We start from the raw sequence: 22,819 nt of genomic DNA on the forward strand, positions 1-22,819 counted from the left end.
AACCTATTTCCTTCCACTCTGGGCTCCCAGGTGTAGCTGATGGGGCAGGAGCTGGGCAGACATGGGTGCGGAGTTGTCCTGAGACGCCTGCCTCTGGACTGTGGGGCAGCTGGCTGAAGCTGGGCTCTCCTCTGCCTTTCTGTCCTACCTTCCTGCACAACTCCCAGCTCACCTCCTGGGCCTGGCTTCCTGGCTAGGCTGCCGCTGGACCAGCCCTGGAGTTCTGCAGTCTGATCATTCATTCATTCAGCATCCATGTATTCAGCACACACTGTGTGTCAGGCACTGTTCTGTAGACACAGCAGTGAGTGCAATATACATAGTACTGGGAGAGAAGACCAAAAGTTCATCACACATTGTCAAAAATATACAATTTCACAATGGGCAGGCTGGGCATGGTGGCTCATGCCTATAATCCCAGCATTTTGAGAGGCCGGGGCAGGAGGATCACCCAGGAGTTTGAGACCAGCTTAGGCAACAAAGAGAGAGCCCATCTCTACAAATAATTAAAAAACTAGCCTGGCATGGTGGCATGCGCCTGTAGTCTCAGCTACCTGGGAGGCTGAGGTAGGAGGACTGCTTGAACCCAGGAGTTCAAGGTTACAATTAGCTATGATTGCACCACTGTACTCCAATCTGAGTGACAGAGCAAGACCAAGACCTTGTCTCTAAAAAGGAAAAAAATTGCTTTGTCAAATCTGCCCACATTCATAGATATAGGCTGAGTGGGAGGATGGCTTGAGCCCAGGAAGGAGTTGGATGGAGGCTGTAGTGAGCTGTGATTGCACCACTGCACTCCAGCCTGAGTGACAGACCAAGACCCCGTCTCAAAACAAAACGAAAACCCCAAGGGAGCTACTCTTGGCTAGGCAATCAGGGAGGGCCCTCCTGAGGAAGGGGCATTTAAGCTGAGATCGGGAAGATGAAGTAGAAGAGTTCCAGCTGCAGGGAACCACGTAGGCCAAGGCCTGGCGGTGGAAAAGCCGTGGTGCACCGGGTGCAGGAAAGAAAACCCAGCGAGGCTGAGTGGAGGGAGTGAGGGCCTGGCTACCTTGGCCTCGTGAGCCCAACCCTCCATGCTCTTCCAGAGGCTTCTGCTTGAGAATGGGAAAGACGTTTCCAGCAAATAACGCCCACGCTCCCAGAAGGCGGTCCCACCTCGACCTTACCCCCTCCTGTCTTCTCAAGAACCCTGGGACACAGAGGCCTAGAAGGACCCACCCTCACACCTTCTGTGGGTCCCGGGGCGGGGGTGTCCTCTCGCTGATGGCCTTTTTGGGGTGGATGAGTGGAGATTACTCCAGTAACTGGCGCCCCTGTCTTCCCAGGCAGACAGGCCTGGCTTCAAGCCCCCTCTTCGTCAGGAGCAGGCTGTGGGACTTCAGCTCTTTGGAGCCTCGGGTTCCTCATCTGTAAAATGGGAGGATTCTTTCTTCCGGAGTCATCTTAATAAAATGTGTTGGGCTGTTTATACAGGGCAGGGATTTGGTGGGGGCCAAACCACCGGGTTATCATGCTAAAAATAACCATGATTATAGATGGCCGAGGGGTGCAAATGCCTCACAGCCCCACTCTGCAGAGGAATGAGAGCTTCGTCAGGGCCTGGACCTTGTCTAGCTCGTGGCTGCTCCCACGACGACCGGCGTGGCAGGCACGTGGTCAGTGTTCCGCCATCGACTGACTGGGCGGATGAATGATAGATACATAAATGAATTCGCGAACAAATGAATTCCCAGCTTTTTCTGGAAGCAAGGTCATTCACCTCAGCGGTCTAGCCTCTCCCCTGCCCCGGATTCCCCACCACTCTCAGCTCCCGGGGAGTATGCAGCATTCTTCGGTGCGGCGTGCCTCAGTTTCCTCTGCTGTAAGCGGGCGGGACCAGGGCAGCCTGCGGGGGTCAGGATGAGGCTGGCGGAGGAAGTGCTCCTGTAGAGGGGCCCCGTACCCACGGGCGCCCAATCCGCGCTCTCCAGGGCCGAGCCCGCGCCCCCGCCCCCGTCCGCCCCCAGCTGCCCGCCCGCCCGCCGCGCTCAGCACCCCTGTACCGTCCGTCGACCCAGAGCGCACGTGACTCCGCCCCGGCCCGCCCCGCCCCCGCCGTCCCAGCGCGGACGTCCCATGTGGCCTCTTCTGGGAGGCTCCGCCCAGCCGGGGAGGTGCCGGGCCCCGCCGCCGCAGCGCGGGCTTCCTGCGTCCGAGTGCGCTGCTGCCTGCCGGTCGGCGGAGCCGGGCCCGCGGGGCTGCTGCGGGCGATCGGGCCGGGCCGCGGCCGCGCCATGGTAAGCCGGGCGGGGCAGGCCGCGCGCTCGGGCCGGGCGGGGCGCGGGGGCCCGAGCGGGAAGGGGCCGGCTAGACGGGGAGGGCGCGCGCGGCGGCGGGGGCGGGGTCTGCGGGCGGGAGGGCCCGGCCCGGGCAGGCGGCCGCTCGGGGGAGGGTCCGTTCCAAGGGCCGCGCCCGCGGGCCGGGGTTCTTTGTCAGCGGCGCTGCGGCGAGATCCGGACAAAGGAGGCGGCGGGGGGCGGAGGCCGCTTTGCGGGGATCGCGGTCCGCTTGCCCCCGCCCGTGCAGCCTCCGCCCGTCCGCAGCTACGCGCCCGCCCGCCTTCCCCCGGCACTTCGGGGTTCTTCAAAATTCTGGGAGCTCCGGGAAGGGCTCCGGGGAATAGGGGTCCAGGTGACGTCCGGCGCCCGTCTCGCGGGTAGGGAAACTGAGGCCGGGCCGCAGCGTTGGGCGCCCAGTTCCATGGGCACTGGCTGCGCGGCGTGGGCATGCCTGGGTCCCGTGGTCCCCGTCCCACACCCCGCCCCCGTCGGACCGACTCGAGCTACCTCCTCAGCTGCCGTCCCCCGTCCAGCTGTCGACCCCTGGGCCGAGCCCCCTCCTCCCTGGAGCCTCGCTTTGCTCCTCTGTAGAGTGGGGGAGACGCCGGCGGCGCCGGGCTGGGCTGAACGGGAGGGTGCGTGGAGCGCGCCTGGCACCGCGCCTGCCTAGCCGCCCGCGCTCAGCACTTGGGAGCCGCCGGGGCGCTGTCACCCCTAAGTCCCCAGCACCCAGCCCAGGTCGCCCAGCCCGCCCCAGCGAGGGCCACAATGGGGGTCACCTGTCCCCGGCCCCTCAGGCATGCGGGAGAGGAGGTGGGGAGAATGTGGCATTTTAGAGTCAGGGTGGAAATGCGGGATTTGGGATGCAGGTTGCCTGGGTTTGAATCCCTGAGCGTCTACTTTTGAGCTGTGTGACCTTGGACAATGGACTGAACAACTCTGAGCCACCGATTTCTGTATCTGCCAAGAGGGAACAGTAATAGCTCAACTGCCCGGTTGTCTTGAGGCAGAAAGGAGACGTCTGTGTGAGCTGTTTATCTCAGTGTCTGGCACATATACTTGCCACCAACTTTCTCCGGCATCTACCAGCAAAGTTGTTTGGCCAAACAGGCCAACTCTGGGCCAGCCTGTGAAAATGACCAGCGGGTGATTCACAGGGTGGGGGCATGAGCCTCTGGCCTGGGCCAAGGAAGACCCCGACTGACCTTGGGGCAGTCCCGGATCAGAGCTCTGCCGGCTCCCGCTTCCTCTTTTGCCACTGGGGAACCTAGGGGGTTCTGGAGCGAGTTTCCTCTTCTGAGGATGGGGGTGTCATGAGTCGGGGTGGAGGATGAGGTGACACTGGCCAGAGAGCTGGACACAGCCCCATCAGTGTCAGTCCCATTGGCATCCGACTGTTCTCGGTCCTGGCTTCGGGGGGGCCAGGGCCTTGTGTGATGCGTCCTTGTGTCCCACTGGCTGCCCAGGGCCCAGGGCAGAGCGGACATCCCACCTTGTCCTGGCTGTGTCCAGCAGTGCCCTCTTCTCCCTACAACCCTGTTTTCCCAGTCAGAACCTGGGGCAGGAAATGTTTCTGGTTTGTGAACTGGGGTTCGCTGAAGAGTATGTTGGCACCCTTGGCAGGTGGGTTTATGGGGGCAGTGTTGAAAGCTCCGGGGGGATGGCTGACCCCCTGTAAGCAGGGCAGCCCTCCTGGCATCTCTCGAGGAGCCTCAGGAGGTGGCGGCTGCCAGGCGGGGGTGTTTTGCTGGTGGTGAGCCCGGTAATGCTCGTGATGTGCCCAGTTGAGTTAGGAGGAGGCAGCGTGTCCCTGGGGAAGGGGTGTTTGTGGCACTGGGCCTGGGCCAGGCTCTGTGCCCTCCTGGTCCTGGCGGTGGGCTTGGGGGTCCCTCGGACTCAGTGTTCTCCCTTTGTCCCTCCTGTAGCACACAGGAAGGTGTGGCTGGTGACATGCAAACCTAGGTGACTTCATGGCCCTTTTGTTTTCACTTTTCTTACCACTTCTTATCCTCCCCATGATCTGGTAGATGAGATCAGGGACTCATACCCACTTTGCACATTGAGAAACTGAGGCCAAGAGGAGCAGCTTGCTTGGCTGGGAGGAAGCACCCCACAAAAGTGAGTGCTGGGCTGGGAGGATGGAGGGGACTTCAGCCTGCTCTGCCGCAGGCTGTGGTCCCCCCGGGCCTAGAGCAAGTGGAGTGGCCTCTGGAGTGGGATCAGGCTCAGACAAGCCGGGGCCCTAGGAGGGAGAGCAGGACAGGAGGATACCCCTCCCCTCACTGGTAGCTGGGGCAGGGACTGTCCATTTGAATGGCTCTGACGGAGTGGGGTTCACCCCTGGCTCTGCCCCCATGCTCCTCGGGTCCCAGTTACTGATCTCTGTGGGCCTTGGCAAACCAGGTAGGACAGTGTCAGTAACACCTGCAAGCTTGGGGAGCTGTGGGGAGTGGCTGAGGGCAGTGCGGGCCCCCACTCACATGGCATGGCTCAGGCTTGTCTTGCTGTTGTTATTCCATGGGACACGTGTGGGCTCTGTCGGAAGACAGAGCGTGTCCTGTGCTGCAGTTGAACCCCGTTGGGGTTGTTTGAGGGGCAGGGGGTTCTGGAGAGCCTGGGCCTTGGAGCTTGCTTTTATGGTGGGTGGGTAGGATCTGAGAGTCAGGACCCCCTTGGCAGAGGATAGCAGGACTGAAGGCACATGGAGCAGGAGGGTGTGTGTTTGGGGGATCCAGATGGCCTTGGGCTTCAAATGCCAAGCAGAGGGGACACTCCAGCCTGCCCAGAGATCGAAGGCCCAGGCTGTGCTCTGGCCCCTAGCCCCTGGCCCCTCTGCACTTGGAAGACACCCCCTTGGCTCTGCCGGGCTCCCCTCTGGGCTCCCATCCTGCCTTCTGGCTTTTTGCTTCACCTCCCTGCGTGCACTTCAGTTTCCTCACCTGCCAGATGGAGATGCTAGGGTGATTAGAGGCGGCCGCAGCCTTGCTGGATCAGATGCTGGTGGGAATGATGGTTGCTGGATGGGTCAGGATTCCCATGTGCCAGCCTGGGCATCCCCCCAACCCAAACTGTGGCCCGTCCCTGTCCCCTGCATCCTGTGGGGTTTACTGGATCAGGGCGAGGGGTTACCCAGCTTGCAAGACACAGCTTTGCTCAGAGGGGCTAGAAGGGAAGAGCAGACAGGTGGGGTCCAGCCAGGCACAGGGGCTTGTGGAGACCTGCTGCCCTCCGCGCTTTGAGTTTCCCTGGGCTCTGCTTCTTGGCCACCCTCTTCCCTCCCTGCCTGCCAGCAAGCATGAAGCCAGCTGCCCCTCCATGGACTCAGGCCTGCCCGAATCCACTGGCACTCACCGCTCTACCCCCACAGTTGGCCTGCGGCCTTCTCCCACTCAATCTGCGGCTTTTCTGAGTCTGTTGGGACAGAACATGGGGACCTGTGCTCAGGGTCCTGGGAGTGCCAGGGTGTCAGGGACCCCCCACCTATGATCCCTGTGAGAACAGGGTCTCCTCTAACTCATCACTGTATCTGCAGGGTGGGAACACGCAACAGACATTTACTGAGCACCTACCATATACCCATGCAGGGCAGGGGTACAGCTGTGGGCAGGACAGACGGTGCCCTCCTTGGACAGCCTTGGAGTCCAGTGCAGGGAGTGAGACAGCAGCCAGGTGACAGCCCTGAGCCTAGAGAAGGGCAGATAGCAAGGAGAGCAAATGAAGTAAGGCAAGGCTGTAGTGGTGGGGCGTGGGAGGAGGGGCGTCTGGGGCCAGTGGTATGGGAGGGCAGCCTGCAAGAGGCGCCTTCTGAGAAAGTCCCGAATAGGAAGGTGCCAGCCATGGGGCAGTCAGGGCAGAGCTGGGAGCGTGGGCTCACAGCGGAGGGTGTGGGGACGCCTGGGGAGGCAGGGAGCTTAGATTCTCTTGTGCTGGGGAGGGTTCTGAGTGGGGATAACGCCATCTCATTTTTGCAAAGATAGTTTCTCAGGAAACATTTGCTGAGTGAATGAAGGAACAGATATGCACTTGGGAGGGCCAGACCACAGGCCAGGTGTGACTGTGGCTCGGTCACTAGGCTCTGTGCTCACAGTGGGGGCAGAGCCCCACATCTGGCCCTGTCCATGCCTCCTGGCCTGGGGTCAGGGCGGCAGACAGGGTTTTGAGGTCACCACTCCTCTTAGAGAATCCCTTTCAGCTGGGGCTGTCTGTGCCTTAGTTTCCTCACTAGTCCTGTGGCCACTGAACTCACGTGCCTCCTGGCCTGCCCACCTGGCTTTGCCCTGCCTACCCTAGGTCATGGTGCCATTGTTTGATTTTCTACTTCCTGTCCCTGAACCACCCCCACCCCCAAACACACACACTTCCCCTTCCGAATTGATACTGACTTGCCTTCCTGTCCAGAAGCCCCAGGGGAGGGCAGGCGCCCCAGCAGGCCCTGTGGACCAGAGGTGCAGGGGAGAGGGAAGCGGGAGGTGGGAGGCACAGGGCAGGTTGATGTTCTCCCTGCAGGGAGAGAACACAGAGGTTGGTTGGGACAAGTGTAGACAGACTCACCCAGCCATGGTGGACAGGCTGTCTGTGGGGTCAGAGGGGTCCCCTGTCCAGTCTGGAGGCGTGAGAGAACAGCTAAGTGGGGTTGTGGGACAGAACGGTGGCAGGGGAGAGGCCAGGGTGGTCTGTGCATGCAGGAGACAGAGCAGGGCCACTGGGGAGCTCATGGCCTGCTAGAGGGGGAGGTGGGCGCTAATCAGGTGGCCATGCTCCAGAAGCCAAGGCTACACGCCAAGGCCACCGCTCCGGAGGGAAGGAGCCTGACCCGGACTTCCGGGTTGGGAAGGCTTCCCTGCCAGAGCTGATGTTAACCGGGTCAGGGTTTCTTTCTCCAGCCAGGCCATCTGTGTGGTGGGGGCTGCCCTGTGCACGGTAGGTGCCAGCAGCATCCATGGTCTCCCTCCTAGATGCCAGGATTGCCACCTGCCCCCAGTTGTGACAACCAGAATTGGCTCCAGACATGGCCAGATGTCTCCAGGGTGGGGGCAGAGTGGCCCACACTTGAGAACCACTGAACAAGGATAAGCCGCCAGAACATTCTGGGCAGGGGCAACTGCCTGGGCCAGGGCCTGGTGGGAGGGTCCGTGGGGGGTCAGCATGGCTGGCGAGCAGGGCATACTGGGGATGTGTAGTGTTCGGTCCTGCAGGTCATTGTGAGGACTTGGAAGGTGTCCTGGCTGCAGTGGCCCCTGAGGGTAGACAGGGAGATCCTTAGTGCCTGTAGCAGCCTGGCTCCTGGAGTCAGGGGGAAGGCAGTGGGATGGAGGGAGGGCGCCTCCTCTGCCTAGGGCCTCTGCAGAAGCTGCCCGTTTCCCGGGGCCTGGTCGCTGGACAGACGCTGGGGGCATTGACTTAGCTGCCTTTGACCTTCAGGCAAACCTGGCTTCTGGGGAAACTCCTGGTTGGGTAAGAATCATTTCTTCTGAAGGCTGCTGTTCCTCAAGGACGCAGCAGGTTTGACCCTGTTTGGAGGGAAAATCTTCCAGTGCCGTCTGCCTGTGCTGATGTCAATCTTATCCAAAGGGAACAAAAAGAAGCCAGACGTGTCATTGACGACCGCACGCCCAGTCCTGTGCTGAAGGCGTCCCCGGCCTGTCCTCATCCTCACTGACCCTGGGCGCAGTGAGTGTTTGCTCTGTTTGTGCCGAGTGAGGCAGGAGAGGGAAGAAATTGCGGGCCAGAGAACCTGCCAGTATCAGCACTGCGGGGCAGCAGAGGCAAAGCTCTGGCCTCAGCAGTCTCACTGGCTGTGCCTTGGGTGTCACCTAGAGGGCTGACAGGGCGCCTGGAGCCGGGGACTCTTAGACCTTATGTGCATTCCACAGCCACACTGTCCTCAGCCACTCAGCAGGACCACCCACGGGTGAACTCCGTGGCTTGGCCAGGTGGAGATGGTGGTCCCAGCCCTCCAACTTCTGGCATCATTCCTTCAATATGCGGAGCACAGGCTTGGCCTGGCCTGGGAGGGGCCTCGTCCCCGCCCCCACCCAAATCAGCTGGTGCCCCGACTCCTGGCACTTGCGGGGGGACCCTCTCCGCCTTCAGAGCCTTAGCCCTCACTCTGCTCCCTGCCAGGAACACTCTTCCCCATCAGCACCACCTCCCTGCCTCTCACCTGCCCACCCAGGTTAGCATCTTGGCCATCTAGTCACTGTGTTCCTGACAATGGCACCCTGCATTGCGAGTGACAGGTATTTGGGGTACTAACCAGTTGCAGTCTGGCTCCTGCACTAGATGCTAAGCGCCATCAGGGAGGGAGCCTCTGTCCCACCCTCCCTGCCTCCCCAAAACTCTCCCAAGTGCCTGTCTTCATCTCCCAGGACACTCTACCCTGTTGCTTGCTTGGTTGGCCTCCGTCCAAACCACACAAGGGACTCTGCTGCCCAGCTTCTTTCTCAGATAGTGTGCTGTGTTCCAGGGGTCTTCCCAGGCCAGCTGCAGTGTCTGGTGACAAAGGCTGTTGTCCACTATACCCTCTCACAGGTGTCCCCAAAGGACCTGCCTGTTCCGTATATGATGCCTGTTTTTGGGAGAGGGACTGATGTCATTTCTTTTTTGTCTTTTTTTGGAGAGACTCTTGCTCTTGTCGCCCAGGCTGGAGGGCTAGAGTGTAGTGGCACGATCTCGGCTCACTGCAACCTCTGCCTCCCAGCTTCAAGCAATTCTCATGCCTCAGCCTCCCAAGTAACTGGGATTACAGGCATGTGCCACCATGCCCAGCTAATTTTTGTATTTTAATAGATACGCGGTTTCACTATGTTGGCCAGGCTGGTCTCAAACTCCTGGGCTCAAGTGATCTGCCCGCCTGAGCCTCCTAAAGTGCTGGAATTACAGGCATGAGCCACTGCACCTGGCCATTTCTCTGCTTTCAAACCCCCATCTTTGGCCATTAGGAGGCCCTGGCTCCCCTCAGTCCCTGAGTGGTCATGAACACTGAGTGGGGGGCTGGGCTTCCCAAAGGCGTACCTTCAGCAGAAGAACCTGAACCGTGCCTGGCCCTCTGGCATTCTTTGCTGCAGCTGTCACTGTCACAGTGTTCTGCAGCCAGCGAGGGTGACTCGCCTGCCTGGTAGAGCAGCACTCTTGAGGTTTCAAAGGTCATGAGCAGGAGCTGGGTGAGGACGGGCAAGCAGACACCTTCGAACGCCGGCCAACATGCTTTTTGGCAGGGTGAGAGTGGGACGGGCAGGTCTGAGAACAATTAAAAATAGACCACGTGTTAGTGCCAACCGCAGCTCGTCAACCTGCTTTGTCTTTCAGGACTCCCGTGTCCAGCCTGAGTTCCAGCCTCACTGAGTGGCCACCCCCAAAGCGCTTCCATCCGAGGAAGCCCCCAGCACTGACCATGTCTATTATGGACCACAGCCCCACCACGGGCGTGGTCACAGTCATCGTCATCCTCATTGCCATCGCAGCCCTGGGGGCCTTGATCCTGGGCTGCTGGTGCTACCTGCGGCTGCAGCGCATCAGCCAGTCAGAGGACGAGGAGAGCATCGTGGGGGATGGGGAGACCAAGGAACCCTTCCTGCTCGTGCAGTATTCGGCCAAGGGACCGTGCGTGGAGAGAAAGGCCAAGCTGATGACTCCCAACGGCCCGGAAGTCCACGGCTGAGCCAGGATGCGAGGCTCCTGGTCCTGTTTGCAGCTGGCCGAGAGGCGCTGGGAGGGGCAAAACCACACGGACGCGCTGCTGTCTGAGAGGAAGGGCTGACACTTGCTGGCATGGCCTCTGCGGGCTTCGTCATCGCATGCACTGACGCCTGGGGACCTGGCTGTCCTGGGCTTCCCCTCGGCCTCCGGGTGAGGCTGCCCATTGCAGGCACTGGGCAGGCCTGACCTTGCTGGGGCTCATGGCCCTGTAGCGCTTTTGTTACTTGAATGTCTAGCTGAGCCTGTTTTTGATGGAGCTACTACTGTAATGCGTGAACTAACAAACCTGTGAACTGTAAATAGGCCCCTGGAAGCACGTGCTTAAGCCCTTTTGCTGATTTTTAAAAATATCATCTAGCGCACACGGGACTGGTTTGATTCTGGCTGTACTAATGACAAGCTGAGTCAAGACCCCGGAGGGTCATAGGCTTGTAAAGGCCCACGCTGCACTCGGCAAGGGTCTCATGTGTGTCCATCTGTGTGTATATCAAGGAAATGAGATGCCAGTTTGGGGTCTCGTGGCTGACCAGTTGGGGTGCTTGGGTGATCTCTGCTTGGTTAGTCATGGGTGGAAGAAGAACCACACCCCCCACACCCCTCTGTTCTTTCTCCAGATAGACTCACTTGTTAAATAGCAGTTTTGTTGAGTGGAGTTACTGCAGGGAAGCTACCGGACCTGCCTGGGAGCCAGTGAAGGGCGAGTCAGGGCACGTGTCCCAGAGACTGCCAGCGTCCTTGTAGCAGAGCAGTTTCTTGCCGCTTTGGTCTTCAGCATGCCGAGCCCCCCACCCCGAGTGCAGGCTTCGCTGAAATTGCTGTGGTCCTCGTAGAACCTGTGGTGGCTACTTTTGGTCTGAAACCCAGCTGGCCCAGCAAAGAGAAAAGGTTGTTAGGTTTTGTATTGGTGTTTCCTATTTTCTGCACTGGAGGGGAGGGGACTGTTGAGGTTCTGTCTTTTTTCTGTTTTTCCTCTTACCTTTTTACATCACTTGGCTTCCTTTCCTCTCTGATGACTGCCCGCCTATGGGGTCCTGACTTCACTTTCCTCAGCGGGTCTCCAGTCCCCTGACCCAGCTCTGAAGGCACTTAGGACCCAGGGAACATTTCTCGCGTGCACATTCCCACAAGAGCCACCAGACTGCTTCCTGCCAGCCTGTGCTTGCGGCAGGGAGCCGGGGCAGGGCAGAGGTGAACTTTAAGTTCAGGACTTGTCTGTCCCACAGGTGGCTCTCAGGTGAGCTAGCATCTCCACAGCCTGTCTTCAAGGCCTCCCTTGTGTACACTTCAGTGAGTGAGCTCACTTTGATTTTTAATCCCACCACCATAAGCACATACTAATTTTATTTATGATTCAAATATGACTCATGCCGGCCATCCCCGTAATAGATGGAAGGTCAGCCCGGGCTTAACCACAGAGCACTGGCCCTTAATGCCTGAGCTCAGAGCTCTGGCCTCCTGCTCAGACTAAAGGCACCTCCTCTGGCCTCACCTAAGCCTCTTCTAAAATATGTGTTGAATGAATCCATGTTCTGGAACCCCGAGGGCGGGAGAAGTAGGGAGGCCTTTGTTTAAGCAGCATACACCTAAATTGGGGGTTTAAACATTTAAGTAGGAGCTTGGGGTGGGAAGAGGGACGGATGGCTGGGCCATCTGAGCAGAAGGTCGTAATGAAACACCTCAGTTGGGCTCTTGAGAGCTCGTAGGAAGCAGGAGAGGCAACACCTCTGGCTACTCATGGTGTGGCCAAGTTCAGAAGAGGTGGTGGTGGGGCAGGCGTGATGTCAGCAGAAGCCCCGCAGGCTGGGTGGGCAGGACATGTGGTGGGGGCCACTGAAACGAGGTCTAGGAGGGACAACAGAAGTTCCAATGGTGCCGACTGGAAGATGGGGGAAAAGGTTTGCTTTGGTGAGTGAAAAAAGGCTAGGTGTATGATCCATCCCCTCACGTTTCAGAACTTCCAGGCTTTCTACCTCTACTCTCACCGCAGCCAGCACATACACCTAGGCTGTTTTTCTTTCCTCCACACCCGAGGGACATAGGAGCAGCTAGGATCTGCATTTTCAGGTTCCGAGCCTGACCCCTGGAACTGACCAGTGCTCGACTGTCAGACTTGGCCTGTGGTTTTGACCTTGCCAGTGAAGTTTCGGTTTTGAAGTGATTAAATGTCACTTTCTCATCAGTTTCACTTCTGGAGGTTTTCTGATCCCACTCCCTGGTGGCAGGGACGTACCTGGGAGTTTGAATCAGGCCCATTTTGAGCGTGGTAGCTGTGTTGGGTGAAGGTCAGGGGCTCAGTGAGGCACTGGGGGGATTTTCGGGAGGAAAAATGAAAATGGCTGTACAACTAGTGAACCACATCATAGCTCTCACTGTTCTTATTTTTCAATAGCTTTTTTTTTTAGCATAGACACCAGAGCCACATTCAAATGGCTTAGTAGGTTATGACCTCTCTTTAAATTATTTCTGAATGCCCAACTATTGTATTCAAGTTTTCTGACTAATCAAGAAATTAAGCGTTCATCCTTCGTATCACTGCAGAAGCAACAGTGGGGGGATAGGGAGGGAACTCTTGACACTGAGCCACTAAAATATGGACTAATTTTTTGGACAAATCTACAAACGGACTGTGCTACTGTTTTTGTTTCAAAGCTACCAAGTTTGTGCAATAAGTGGAAGGGATGTCATCTCTCTTCAATAAATGCTGAATGACATTCAAGTTGATTTTCTAGACCACTGAGAAAATCTTTATTTACAATAAATTTCAATAAAATTTGCATAAATATATTCCCAATGTACAATTTTCACCTCTGATTTCTTCACGTCATTTAAAAAGTTAGTCTGTCCTATTCTCGTTATTCCTTTCAGACACCAGTGTGGCACTGACGTTGGCAGGTGGAGGGGAACTGCCAGGGAGCTGGGGGGTGCCTGAGGGCTCCGGCTGCTTGGGGCGGACCTCTCTCCGGGCCGCCAGGCTTTCAGCTCCATCCCTGCCTTCCAGTTTCCTCTCCATGGTTGCCACCAGGATCTTGAGCCATGTGTTCTCGGTGAGGAGGTTTTCCGAGGCATCTGCCAGCTCCTGTAGCTTGCGGGCCAACTCCTGCAGCTCGCGTGTCTTCTGCTCGTAGAGGGCCTGCAGCTGCTCACTGTGGGCGCGGAGCAGGCTGTGCTGCTCCTCCAGGGCCCGCTGCTGCCGCCGCAGCCGGTGCTCATCTCTGCGGGCGCTGGAGAGCTGGGACTCCACCTGCACTTGTGCTCGCTGGAGACTGCTTATTTCTGCTCTCAGTTTCTGGATCTCTCTCTCCAAGTGGGAGATGTGCCCCTGCTGTAAGACTGCCTCGCTCTGAAGACACTCCTTGGTAGGAGAGTTAGCCATGTTCTGGGGACTGGAAGCAGGGTCTGAGTGATGCAAAATGAACCTCAACAGGTTTGGAAGGGTGATGGGGAGGTCTTCAGGGTATTTCACACTTAGGTCCTTTCTGGAGAGAAAGGGAAAGGAAGCAAAGATGGGAGTCACACCAACACAATTAGTCCAAAAGCAGACTGTACCTGAGGCCAGGCTATCTACTTCTCACCAAGAAAAGACATTCTATGGATTTTACTTACTGAAAGTGAGGAAAATGTTGCCTGGGCAAGAAATTCTCTACAAAGCTGAAGCTGTCCCATATGCTCGTTCTGCAATTAAGATGGCTTATCTGTTCCTGAAGCCAGAGCTCAGCTTCACCCACACCTTCCAAGAAAGACAAGAGCTCCTAGGCCCAGGCCTAAAGCCAGTGATGCAGGGCCCCAGGAGTGTGTGGGCATGGGGCCTCTGTGTGCTCTGAGATGCCCAGCGGCTGTGTCAGGAAGAGCGTCCAGGGGAGGCAGGATTGTCCCACCTATGTCCCTCTTGTGCCCACTGACAGTGCCCAGAGAAATAGGAAGAACTTAAAAGATAGTCTGTTTCTTCAGCAAGCATTTATTACACATTATCTAAGGCAGGGGTTCTCAACTGGGGGTGATTGTACCCCCACTCCCCGGGTACATCTGGCTCATACCTGGCAACCTGATACCTGGCAAACAGCCCAACCAAGGGACTATGAATTCAGGCTGCCCGGCCCTGAGAGCACAGAATAAGGAAAGGGTTTTCCGTACAGCTTTGTTCCAGGTCCTGATCTAGAGATCTAGAAAATTCCTCTTCAGAACTTGTCATTTAATCGTCTGATGATGTTTCTCTCACATATCTATTTACCTGTGCCTGTACAGTCTTGCTGCAGTCGATCAAAACTACCAGCTTTATGCACTTAGGTATGAGGTGGGTCGGCAGCAGCCGGGTTTGTCTCCCTCAGGTGTTAACAGAATGGAAGTCAACAGCAGGGACTCCAGAGCCTGGCTGCCCAGGGCCACTGCACCTGGCCGTAAATTGTTTTATAATTTTGGGGTAGGCATTTAACCATCCCCTCCTTTAAAGCTTAGTTTTACTTAACATACAAGCTTTCTTCAAGTGGGGCATCCCAGCCATTCAAATGACAAAGCTGGGTGTGCTGTTGTGTGCCTGTAATCCCAGTGCTTTGGGAGGCTGAGGCGGGAGGATCACTTGAGGCCAGGAGTTTGAGACCAGCCTGGACAATATATTGTATAAACAATAAAATAAAAAAATCAGCCAGGCAAGGTGGCGCATGCCTGTAGATCCAGCTACTTGGGAGCCTGAGGTGGTGGGATCACTTGAGCCCAGGAGTTCAACGCTGCAGTGAGCCGTAATTGCACCACTGCACTCCAGCCTGGGCAACAGAGTCAGACCTTGTCTCAAAAATAGAAAATAAACCCCATAACAAGTGAAAACACATCGTGGCCCTGTCAAGTGGGCCCATGGAAAAATACCAGATGCTGGACCTGCCCCCCACGTTCTGCGGCACAAGCCTGGTCTTATAAGGCAGAGTAAAGGTGAATTACTCCCCAGAAAAAGCTGCCACCTAAGGTCCCTCAGGATGTCTACCTCCAGGCATATACAGGACAGTGACATCTGTGAGCATGCTCTCTGCTAACTGAGAGGTCTTGGTGCACTCTCCATGAATGTCCCTACTGGGCATGCTAAAATGCTGCCACACTTTGGGAAAGTAGCAGGGACACAGAATGTCAACAGTCTACCACCAGGAAAGCAGTCATGTGAAAGTTTGGTGGGAAGAGGTCCCCATGTCTATGCAACTCTAACCCTGAGGGAGTGGCAGGGTACACCTCTAAAAAAGTGTGATTCTTCCCCTGGGACACATCAGAGTCTCTTGGTGGACAGGGGCACCCATTTCCCTTTCATCGCCTGGCCCAGGGCCAGGTCAGAGCACCTATATTTTGAAATGTCACACAGAGTCTGATGCAAGTGCTGGCTGGAAGAGCACCTGCTTCGTGGAGCAAGTGGCTCTGAGACGCCTCTGCACAGGAAGGCTATGTCTCCCTCAAGGCCCCACCCCTTCCTCTTCCTCCCAAGGACAGGCTCTTGCATTTTTTTCCTTCATGATTTTTATAAATTAAGACGTGCTCTTTGTAGACAATTTGCAAGGGATGTAGAAACATATAAGCAGCACCTTCAAATCATTTGCAATCTCACTCCTCTGAAGTCATCAATGTTAACACCTCAACACTTTCTCTTCTGTGAACATCTCCACCCAGCACATGTACAAGTTTCTATTTTATCACAGTAAATATACAATTTCATGTTCTTTTCACTAAAAATAGCATAAGCAGGTGGACAGTGAAAAAGGTCTTATTACATGTTATCAAACAGCCTTTTTCATTTCCTCTTTTGCAAGCTGTCAGCTCACGCTGTCTGCCCATTTACCTTCTGGCTAAACTAAACACTCACTTGGGACCAGCTCATGAAGAGCATACTTTACTTCTACCATTTCTTTTAGGAAATGAGAAAATTCCATTCCAAAGCCATAAAGCTTTGGTTTACCAACCTCCTTACATTAAAAGAGAAGTGGACCGCCTTCTTATGTTCGAGATTTAGAAACGACAAGGGTGAGGGCTGCAGCAAGTGCCCAGCCTGGGGCTGGAGAAATGCGCTCATCTTCACGTTTCCCACAGCAGGCAGCCTAAGAACGAAGGTCACTCAGCCCAGACGCAGGTCTCCAGATGATGCCCCGCCCTGCCACCTGTTCTGCCTGTGTCTCTCTACACAGATGCGTTTCTGCCAGCTGCTGAGAACTTCTTCATTAAAAGGCATGAAGTACTAAGATTTTAATATTTTTTCAAACTATGCTTGGAATTAAAAAATTTTATGTCATTAAACTACATGCTCAACTCCTGTCCCACACAGATGAAACTGTTAGTGTTAATATCCATGATTCCTGGACTATGTGGTAATTTAAACACTTCTTAGAAAGAAAAAGCCTCATCACAACTCAGTCGGCAGTAGAAAGGGTGAGTCACATTCTGTTTTTAGTGCATGACAAGACCCTACTACCACAGAAGTATTCCAGCAAAAATTCTTTGAGATACAAAGCAAAAACCAAGGGAATGATTCAATAGATACGAAGGAAACACTCTCCTAGAGAAACATGACAAGCTGAATCGCAAAAGGCAGGCAGGAAATTAAAACAGCAAACGTCATAAATGCGAGCCAGGGAACCCCCTAAATGATGCCACAGACACATTCCCTGGGGAGAAGATATTGTCAAAGCCATGTAAGTGGGTCCCCAAAAGGACTAAACTTTCTAAAAACCAAAGGGAACCTATAAAAAGGGAGCAAACATCCAGTGTATTAGGCTCTAAAGGACCAAGAGTTAATTTCTTTTTTCCCTAAAGCATCTGCATCTACGTTCACTAACTGGAAGTCCGCTCCCCCTCGTTAATGTCCTGCTTGCCGGGGCTTTCAGGGTAGTTGCTGTTAAGAACTGTGCCTGGAATACTGATTAGGCAAGCGTGAAAAAATCAAGCGACAACCCCATGGCAGACGTTCACAGCAGTCTGCATGCACGGGAGAAAGCCCCTTTGCAGGGCTCCTGGAATCCGAGGCAAGGATGTGCCATGAGTAAGAAAGCCACCCTATCCTCTGTACGAGAAGGATGAGGAGCTGCTGGGAGGCCAACTGAGAGACAAGCATGTGGAAGGCTTGCGGCAGGCAGAGCTCCACAGATTCTCTGCTGTTTTACCCCACACAAACATGGGGCCTTTTCCTGTCAGTCTCTGCGTCCTCCATATGTTCACATAGGCCATGAAAAGCTAAGAATTCTCACGGCCACATTCAAGCTTGGTAAGAGATAGGCTGTGAGAAGAACAACCTTTAAAAGATCCATACCACACATAACATCCTGACACTACAACCCTTTTACTGTATGCCCCTAAGGACACTTTTTTTTTTTTTGGAGACGGAGCCTCGTTCCATCACCCAGGCTGGAGTGCAGTGATGTGATCTTGGCTCACTGCAACCTCTGCATCCCAGGTTCAAGAGATTCTCGTGCCTCAGCCTCAGAGTAGCTGTGATTACAAGCATAAGTCACCATGCCTCGCTAATTTTTGTATTTTTTGTAGTGACGGGTTTCACCATGTTGGCCAGGCTGGTCTCAACTTCTTGAGCTCAAGCAATCTGCCTGCCTCAACCTCCCAAAGTGCTGGGATTACAGGCGTGAGCCACCGCGCCTGGTTCCTAAGGGAACATTTTTTGAACATAATGAATGATTTACATCTTAAACCCATTTCAATTTCAGACCTCCACAAAAGAATCCCAACTGCCCACTAGTGAAAAAAATTTGGCATTACCTGTTGCAGGGAAAAAACAAGACAGTAGGAAGACGATCAACCATAAATTCCCAAGGAAGGTCATTCTGAGACACGTCAATCCTGGCAAAGGAAAAGAAGAGAAATGGCAGAAGATCAGCCCAAGAAACGCCAACTTGAAAGAACCTTCTCAGATAACTTCAAGAACCTGGTGCATTTTTTACACCCCACACTGGGTTAGCCCCTTCTCGATGAGTACACTACCAGGTGTGAGCTGGGCGCCGGTACTCCCAAGACATGCAACATTCCACTATGTGGACGCTTTCCACTGAGTGGCAATGCAATGTCCTGAAAGTAAAAATGAACTCGCAGAAAATGCCACACTGACACCTAGGGAGTCGTTCACTCCTCACCTGACAGGATCTAACTAAGTATTTTAATCCCTGAATAGCTCTGGGAAAAGAAAGGAAATAATTGAGCAAAATACATCAAGCCTCTCTCAAGATGGAAAATTATACCCTCTTTATGTTGTAAATCTGGATAGAGGCCACAAAGAGCCTATTTTCTTAGCAAATTTGACATTAATTTTCTAACACAGAAAGTGACATATGTACTAACTCACCCAGCCTGTGCTCAATCACTGTGGGAGCTAACTGCAACTGCTCTAGAGGCCTGCCCCGGGCAGCTGGCACAGAGCTGGGCACACAGCTGAGCGCCCACACTCAGGCCGAGCAGACATGGGGCCACAACAGCATCCTTGATGGAAGGGACTGCATCCTCCTTGCAGAGGGGCTACTATTCATAAACAGTACATACAAAAGATGAACATGTTTTCAATCATTACTTTGACATAAGTTTTTAGAAAGCATAACTGGGGGGAGTGAGGGTGGGGTAAGTGCCATGTATTTGTCCAAAACGATGAAATTTCCTTTTTCAAAAATGGCACAACCAGGCTGGGCACAGTGGCTCACGCCTGTAAACCCAGCACTTTGGGGGGCCGAGGTGGGTGGCTTGTTTGAGCCCAGGAGTTGGACACCAGCCTGGGCAACATGGCGAAACCCTGTCTCTACAAAACATTGGCCGGGTATCCTGGCACATGCCTGCAGTTCAGCTACTTGGGAAGGTGGGAGAATCACCTGAGCCTGGGAGGTTGGGGCTGCAGTGAGCCGTGATTGCACCACTGCACTGCGGCCTAGGCAACAGAGTGAGACCCTATCTCAAAAAAACAACAAAAGGCATAACCAAATGAAAACCATTTACCAAAAGTTTACTAACAAAACAGCACTCCTGTCTCACCTGTGCCAGCCTACCTAAAACATTAGTGTTCCTTTCTAAACAAGTGGTATAGAACACTATATTCCATAATTAAATGCTTTTCTCACCTGATTTTACTTCGAAGAAAGCACAAACTATAAAATTAAAACATTGTAAAAATCCACTCAGAATTCCACTGGGCTAATCAGGCCCTCCTTTCTTATGCAGGCTTGGTCTATATGCTTACTTTTTAAAATTTTTTCTGAGACAGAGTCTTGTTCTGTCACCCAGGCTAGAATGCAGTGGTGTGATCTTGGCTCACTGCAGCCTCCGCCTGGTGGATTCAAGTGATTCTCCTGCCTCAGCCTCCTGAGTAGCTGGGACTACAGGCACGTGCTGCCATACCTGGCTAATTTTTGTATTTTCAGTAGAGACAGGGTTTCACTATGTTGGCCACGCTGGTCTCGAACTCCTGACCTCATGTGATCCACCCACCTCGGCCTCCCAACGTGCTGGGATTAGAGGCATGAGCCACCATGCCCGGCCTATATGCTTACATATTTTTAAGAACAGTTGTCATATATTGCATACTCTGTTCTTTTCCATTAATTGTGTGTATGAAAAGCATTGTTAAAGGATAAAAACTCCATTAAATGCCCAGCCATAATTTACTTAAACATTCATCTCCTGGTGGATATAAACAATGCTATAATCATGAGCTCATGCTTCTTTGGAATTCCTATTCCATTACTTCTCCAAAGTAAAATTAACTGGGTCAAAAATGTGTTAACTGTTTTTGTTGATTTCTTGCAAATGTTGCCAAATGCTTTCCAAAAGAGTTATGGCAATGTACTCATTCCATTAGATACATTTGACTGCAGTTTCCATTTTATTTTATCAACACAACATTCTGTCACTTAAAATCACTGATTACTTTAATATGTTAAATGACACTTTGTTACTGTTTTAATTTACATTTATTAGGTTGTAATTTCCCCACTTGTTTACTTACTCTCTCCTCTTAAAAGAAAAACCTGTTCACGTCCTTTGTTCACAATGGCATCTGTCTCAGCTTCCATGGTTTCCTAAACCATTTTAATTTTGGGGGAGGCTGGAGTATGAATGCCTGATTCAATCCTGGCCCCTCATTTGCAGGTTGAAACTCTGGGCAACTTGTCTAATCTTTCCAAGCCTCAGTTTCCTCCTCAATACAAATAGCACTTTCTTTTTTTTTTTTTTGAGGCGGAGTCTCGCTCTGTTGCCCAGACTGGAGTGCAGTGGCCGGATCTCAGCTCACTGCAAGCTCCGCCTCCCAGATTTACGCCATTCTCCTGCCTCAGCCTCCCGAGTAGCTGGGACTACAGGCGCCCGCCACCTCGCCCGGCTAGTTTTGTATTTTAGTAGAGACGGGGTTTCACCGTGTTAGCCAGGATGGTCTCAATCTCCTGACCTCGTGATCCGCCTGTCTCGGCCTCCCAAAGTGCTGGGATTACGGGCTTGAGCCACCGCGCCCGGCCAGCACTTTCTTTTTTTAACCAGAGTGCCTTCACTAAGCGTCGCGAGGACTCACTCAGGTAATATGTATATTGAAAACTCTCCCAGCATAGTAACTCCTCAGATCTGGCTCTGATTGTTACTCACAGTGCATGTAACAGGTGACACAGAGACACTGTGAAATTTTTTAATGGTCCCCCTTTTCGTCTGCTTTCCCTGTTTTCTTTCACTGCACGTATTTCTAGTGGAATCTGACCATTTTTCTTTCTTTACTTTTCCAACTGCTTCCACTTTCGAAAGTTTCCATCTCTCAGAGGAACCAGCAAATCCTATTTTTTGTTTTGATTTTTCATATTTAACTCTTATCTATCTGTAGGGTTTTGGGGGAGGCGGGGGGTTAAATCTGAACAGTTTTCCCCACCCAAAACTGCTTACTACCCCATCTAAAAACTCTGTATTTGAGCCTTCTTCTTCCAAAAAATATTTTAAAATTTTACTTTTCAAAAGCCCACATACAGTACCCATGGAATCACAATATTAGAATGTGGATATCTACCGACCTTTCCTTTTAATTTCACAAATGAGGTAAACCAGTGCTAGTGGAGAGATCTGCTTGGTATCCCAGGACCCACTGGCATTGCCTGGGGCAACTGTCCCATGGAATTCCAAGGGGCCATCCTGGCAACCAGGTCAGTGCTCTCCCCACAGAACTGCACTCAGCCACCTACGAATCTAGTCAGGGCTAAACATCAACATCATGGAAGGAACACTCTGAATTCATGAGGAAAAGTCCAGTTTCAAAGAGGCTTTGCTCATGGCTTCAACCTGACAATTAAATCCAGCCAAGTCCTACCAAAGGTTAATGGAAAATGGGCAGACCCTCGCACACCATATGGCTAAGCTGAAAGAAGAGTGAAAATGGGCATACAGCCCAAAGCACTGCAGAAAAGGCCTGCTTACCTTGCCACAGTGAATGTGTCCATGGGCAGGTTCCGAGCTAGCTGGATGAAGACGTGATTGAGGGATGGACAGAAGCCACACCACGGAGCGTAATAGAGCAGGAGAACATCCTGTGGGAAGGGGAAGACAGCTGTTACTTGCACCGGGAAATGGGCTCTTCTTCATTTCTTTCCTTACTGCTTAGAATCCAGCAAGCACTTGATAAATGCTACCTATGCAAATATTACAGTGAAAATTTTCATCTTTAGGTCTTTCCAGTTCTGTGCTTTCTGAAGCACTTTTTTTTTTTTTTTTTTTTTTTTTTTTTGAGACGGAGTCTCGCTCTGTCCCCCTGGCTGGAGGGCAGTGGCGCAATCTCGGCTCACTGCAAGCTCTGCCTCCCGGGTTTACGCCATTCTCCTGCCTCAGCCTCCAGAGTAGCTAGGACTACAGGCGCCCGCCACCGCGCCCGGCTAATTTTTTGTATTTTTAGTAGAGACGGGGTTTCACCGTGGTCTCAATCTCCTGACCTTGTGATCCGCCCGCCTCAGCCTCCCAAAGTGCTGAGATTAGAGGCGTAAGCCACCGCGCCCGGCCAGCACTTTTTTGAAATTTAAAAACCACATGTAATTCATTCACAGTCCACAATTGGACCATCACGTGGTTCCTCTTCTGTATATCAAAAACAGCTGCTCACCCCAACAACTGCAGTTTGGAAATTATTTTAAGAGGGATAGATGGCTTAACTTTTGCCTCTCATGACTCCATACCTGTTTCTGAAGGACTACTTCCCAAAAGGTATCAGTTGTCACTTCAGTGATTAAATGCTGAGACGGGAACTGGGCAGAGTCACTTCCAATGAGATGCCTTTTCAAGGGACTATAGAGAACGCTGAAGTTTTGAATAAAAGACTCTAAAAATAAAGAGAAAATGAGATCAACTCTTCTCTAGATACAAGGAGAATAGCCGGCCTACTTTTAAACTCCACATTTTAAAAACTCGAATGACTTCACAGTCTCACATTTTTAACATTTCACCTATCAGCAAAACCCCAAACAAAGCTGCCTGGGTGGCATCAGGTTTAGCTCTGGTAGTATTAACTCAGCAGACAGTAATGCAGATATCAAAACAATATGCAGTGTTAGATGCTCTAACATTCATAGACCATTCTCTTTTTAAAAGGACTGGTCCACAAATAGACACCAAGTGAGACTGTATAAATTGTAAAGAAGCCACAATCTTTTCAAGAAATTTCACCCTATAATACTAAGACCTTTAGGCTTAACTACAAACGTAGCAATTGCACAAGCTACAGTAATGTGGAATGTGTTTAAATGCTCATTAGTTTGAGGACAAGGAGCTACAGTTTTTTGTTTCCTTTATTAAGGTTAAGTTTCTTTTTTTAAAGGTTAAGAAAAAATTAT

The 22,819-nt window shown here is 53.0% G+C and overlaps 2 protein-coding genes across 2 annotated transcripts in view; one reads left to right on the forward strand and one right to left on the reverse strand.

Annotated features, from left to right (window-relative positions):
* The first annotated feature begins 2,164 nt into the window (after positions 1 to 2,164).
* Positions 2,165 to 12,814, forward strand: SNN (stannin). Its single transcript, XM_017890679.1, has 2 exons — positions 2,165 to 2,279; positions 9,630 to 12,814. Exon 2 carries the CDS (start codon positions 9,715 to 9,717, stop codon positions 9,979 to 9,981), a length of 267 nt encoding a protein of 88 aa, XP_017746168.1. The 5' UTR covers positions 2,165 to 2,279; positions 9,630 to 9,714; the 3' UTR covers positions 9,982 to 12,814.
* The window catches only part of TXNDC11 (thioredoxin domain containing 11), a 64,993-nt gene continuing 54,910 nt past the window's right edge, over positions 12,737 to 22,819 (reverse strand). The window contains 4 exon segments of the mRNA XM_017890678.1: positions 12,737 to 13,495; positions 17,751 to 17,831; positions 21,417 to 21,526; positions 22,166 to 22,308. Coding sequence (XP_017746167.1) covers positions 12,853 to 13,495; positions 17,751 to 17,831; positions 21,417 to 21,526; positions 22,166 to 22,308 — 977 coding nt within the window. The 3' untranslated portion in view covers positions 12,737 to 12,852.

This window comes from Rhinopithecus bieti, unplaced genomic scaffold, assembly GCF_001698545.2.
Source record: "Rhinopithecus bieti isolate Rb0 unplaced genomic scaffold, ASM169854v2 scaffold_19459, whole genome shotgun sequence".
NCBI classification, from domain to species: Eukaryota; Metazoa; Chordata; class Mammalia; order Primates; family Cercopithecidae; genus Rhinopithecus; species Rhinopithecus bieti.

Excerpts from the sequence above, each read along its gene's own strand:
- SNN (XM_017890679.1), top strand. The coding sequence starts at position 9,715 with ATGTCTATTATGGACCACAGCCCCACCACGGGCGTGGTCACAGTCATC.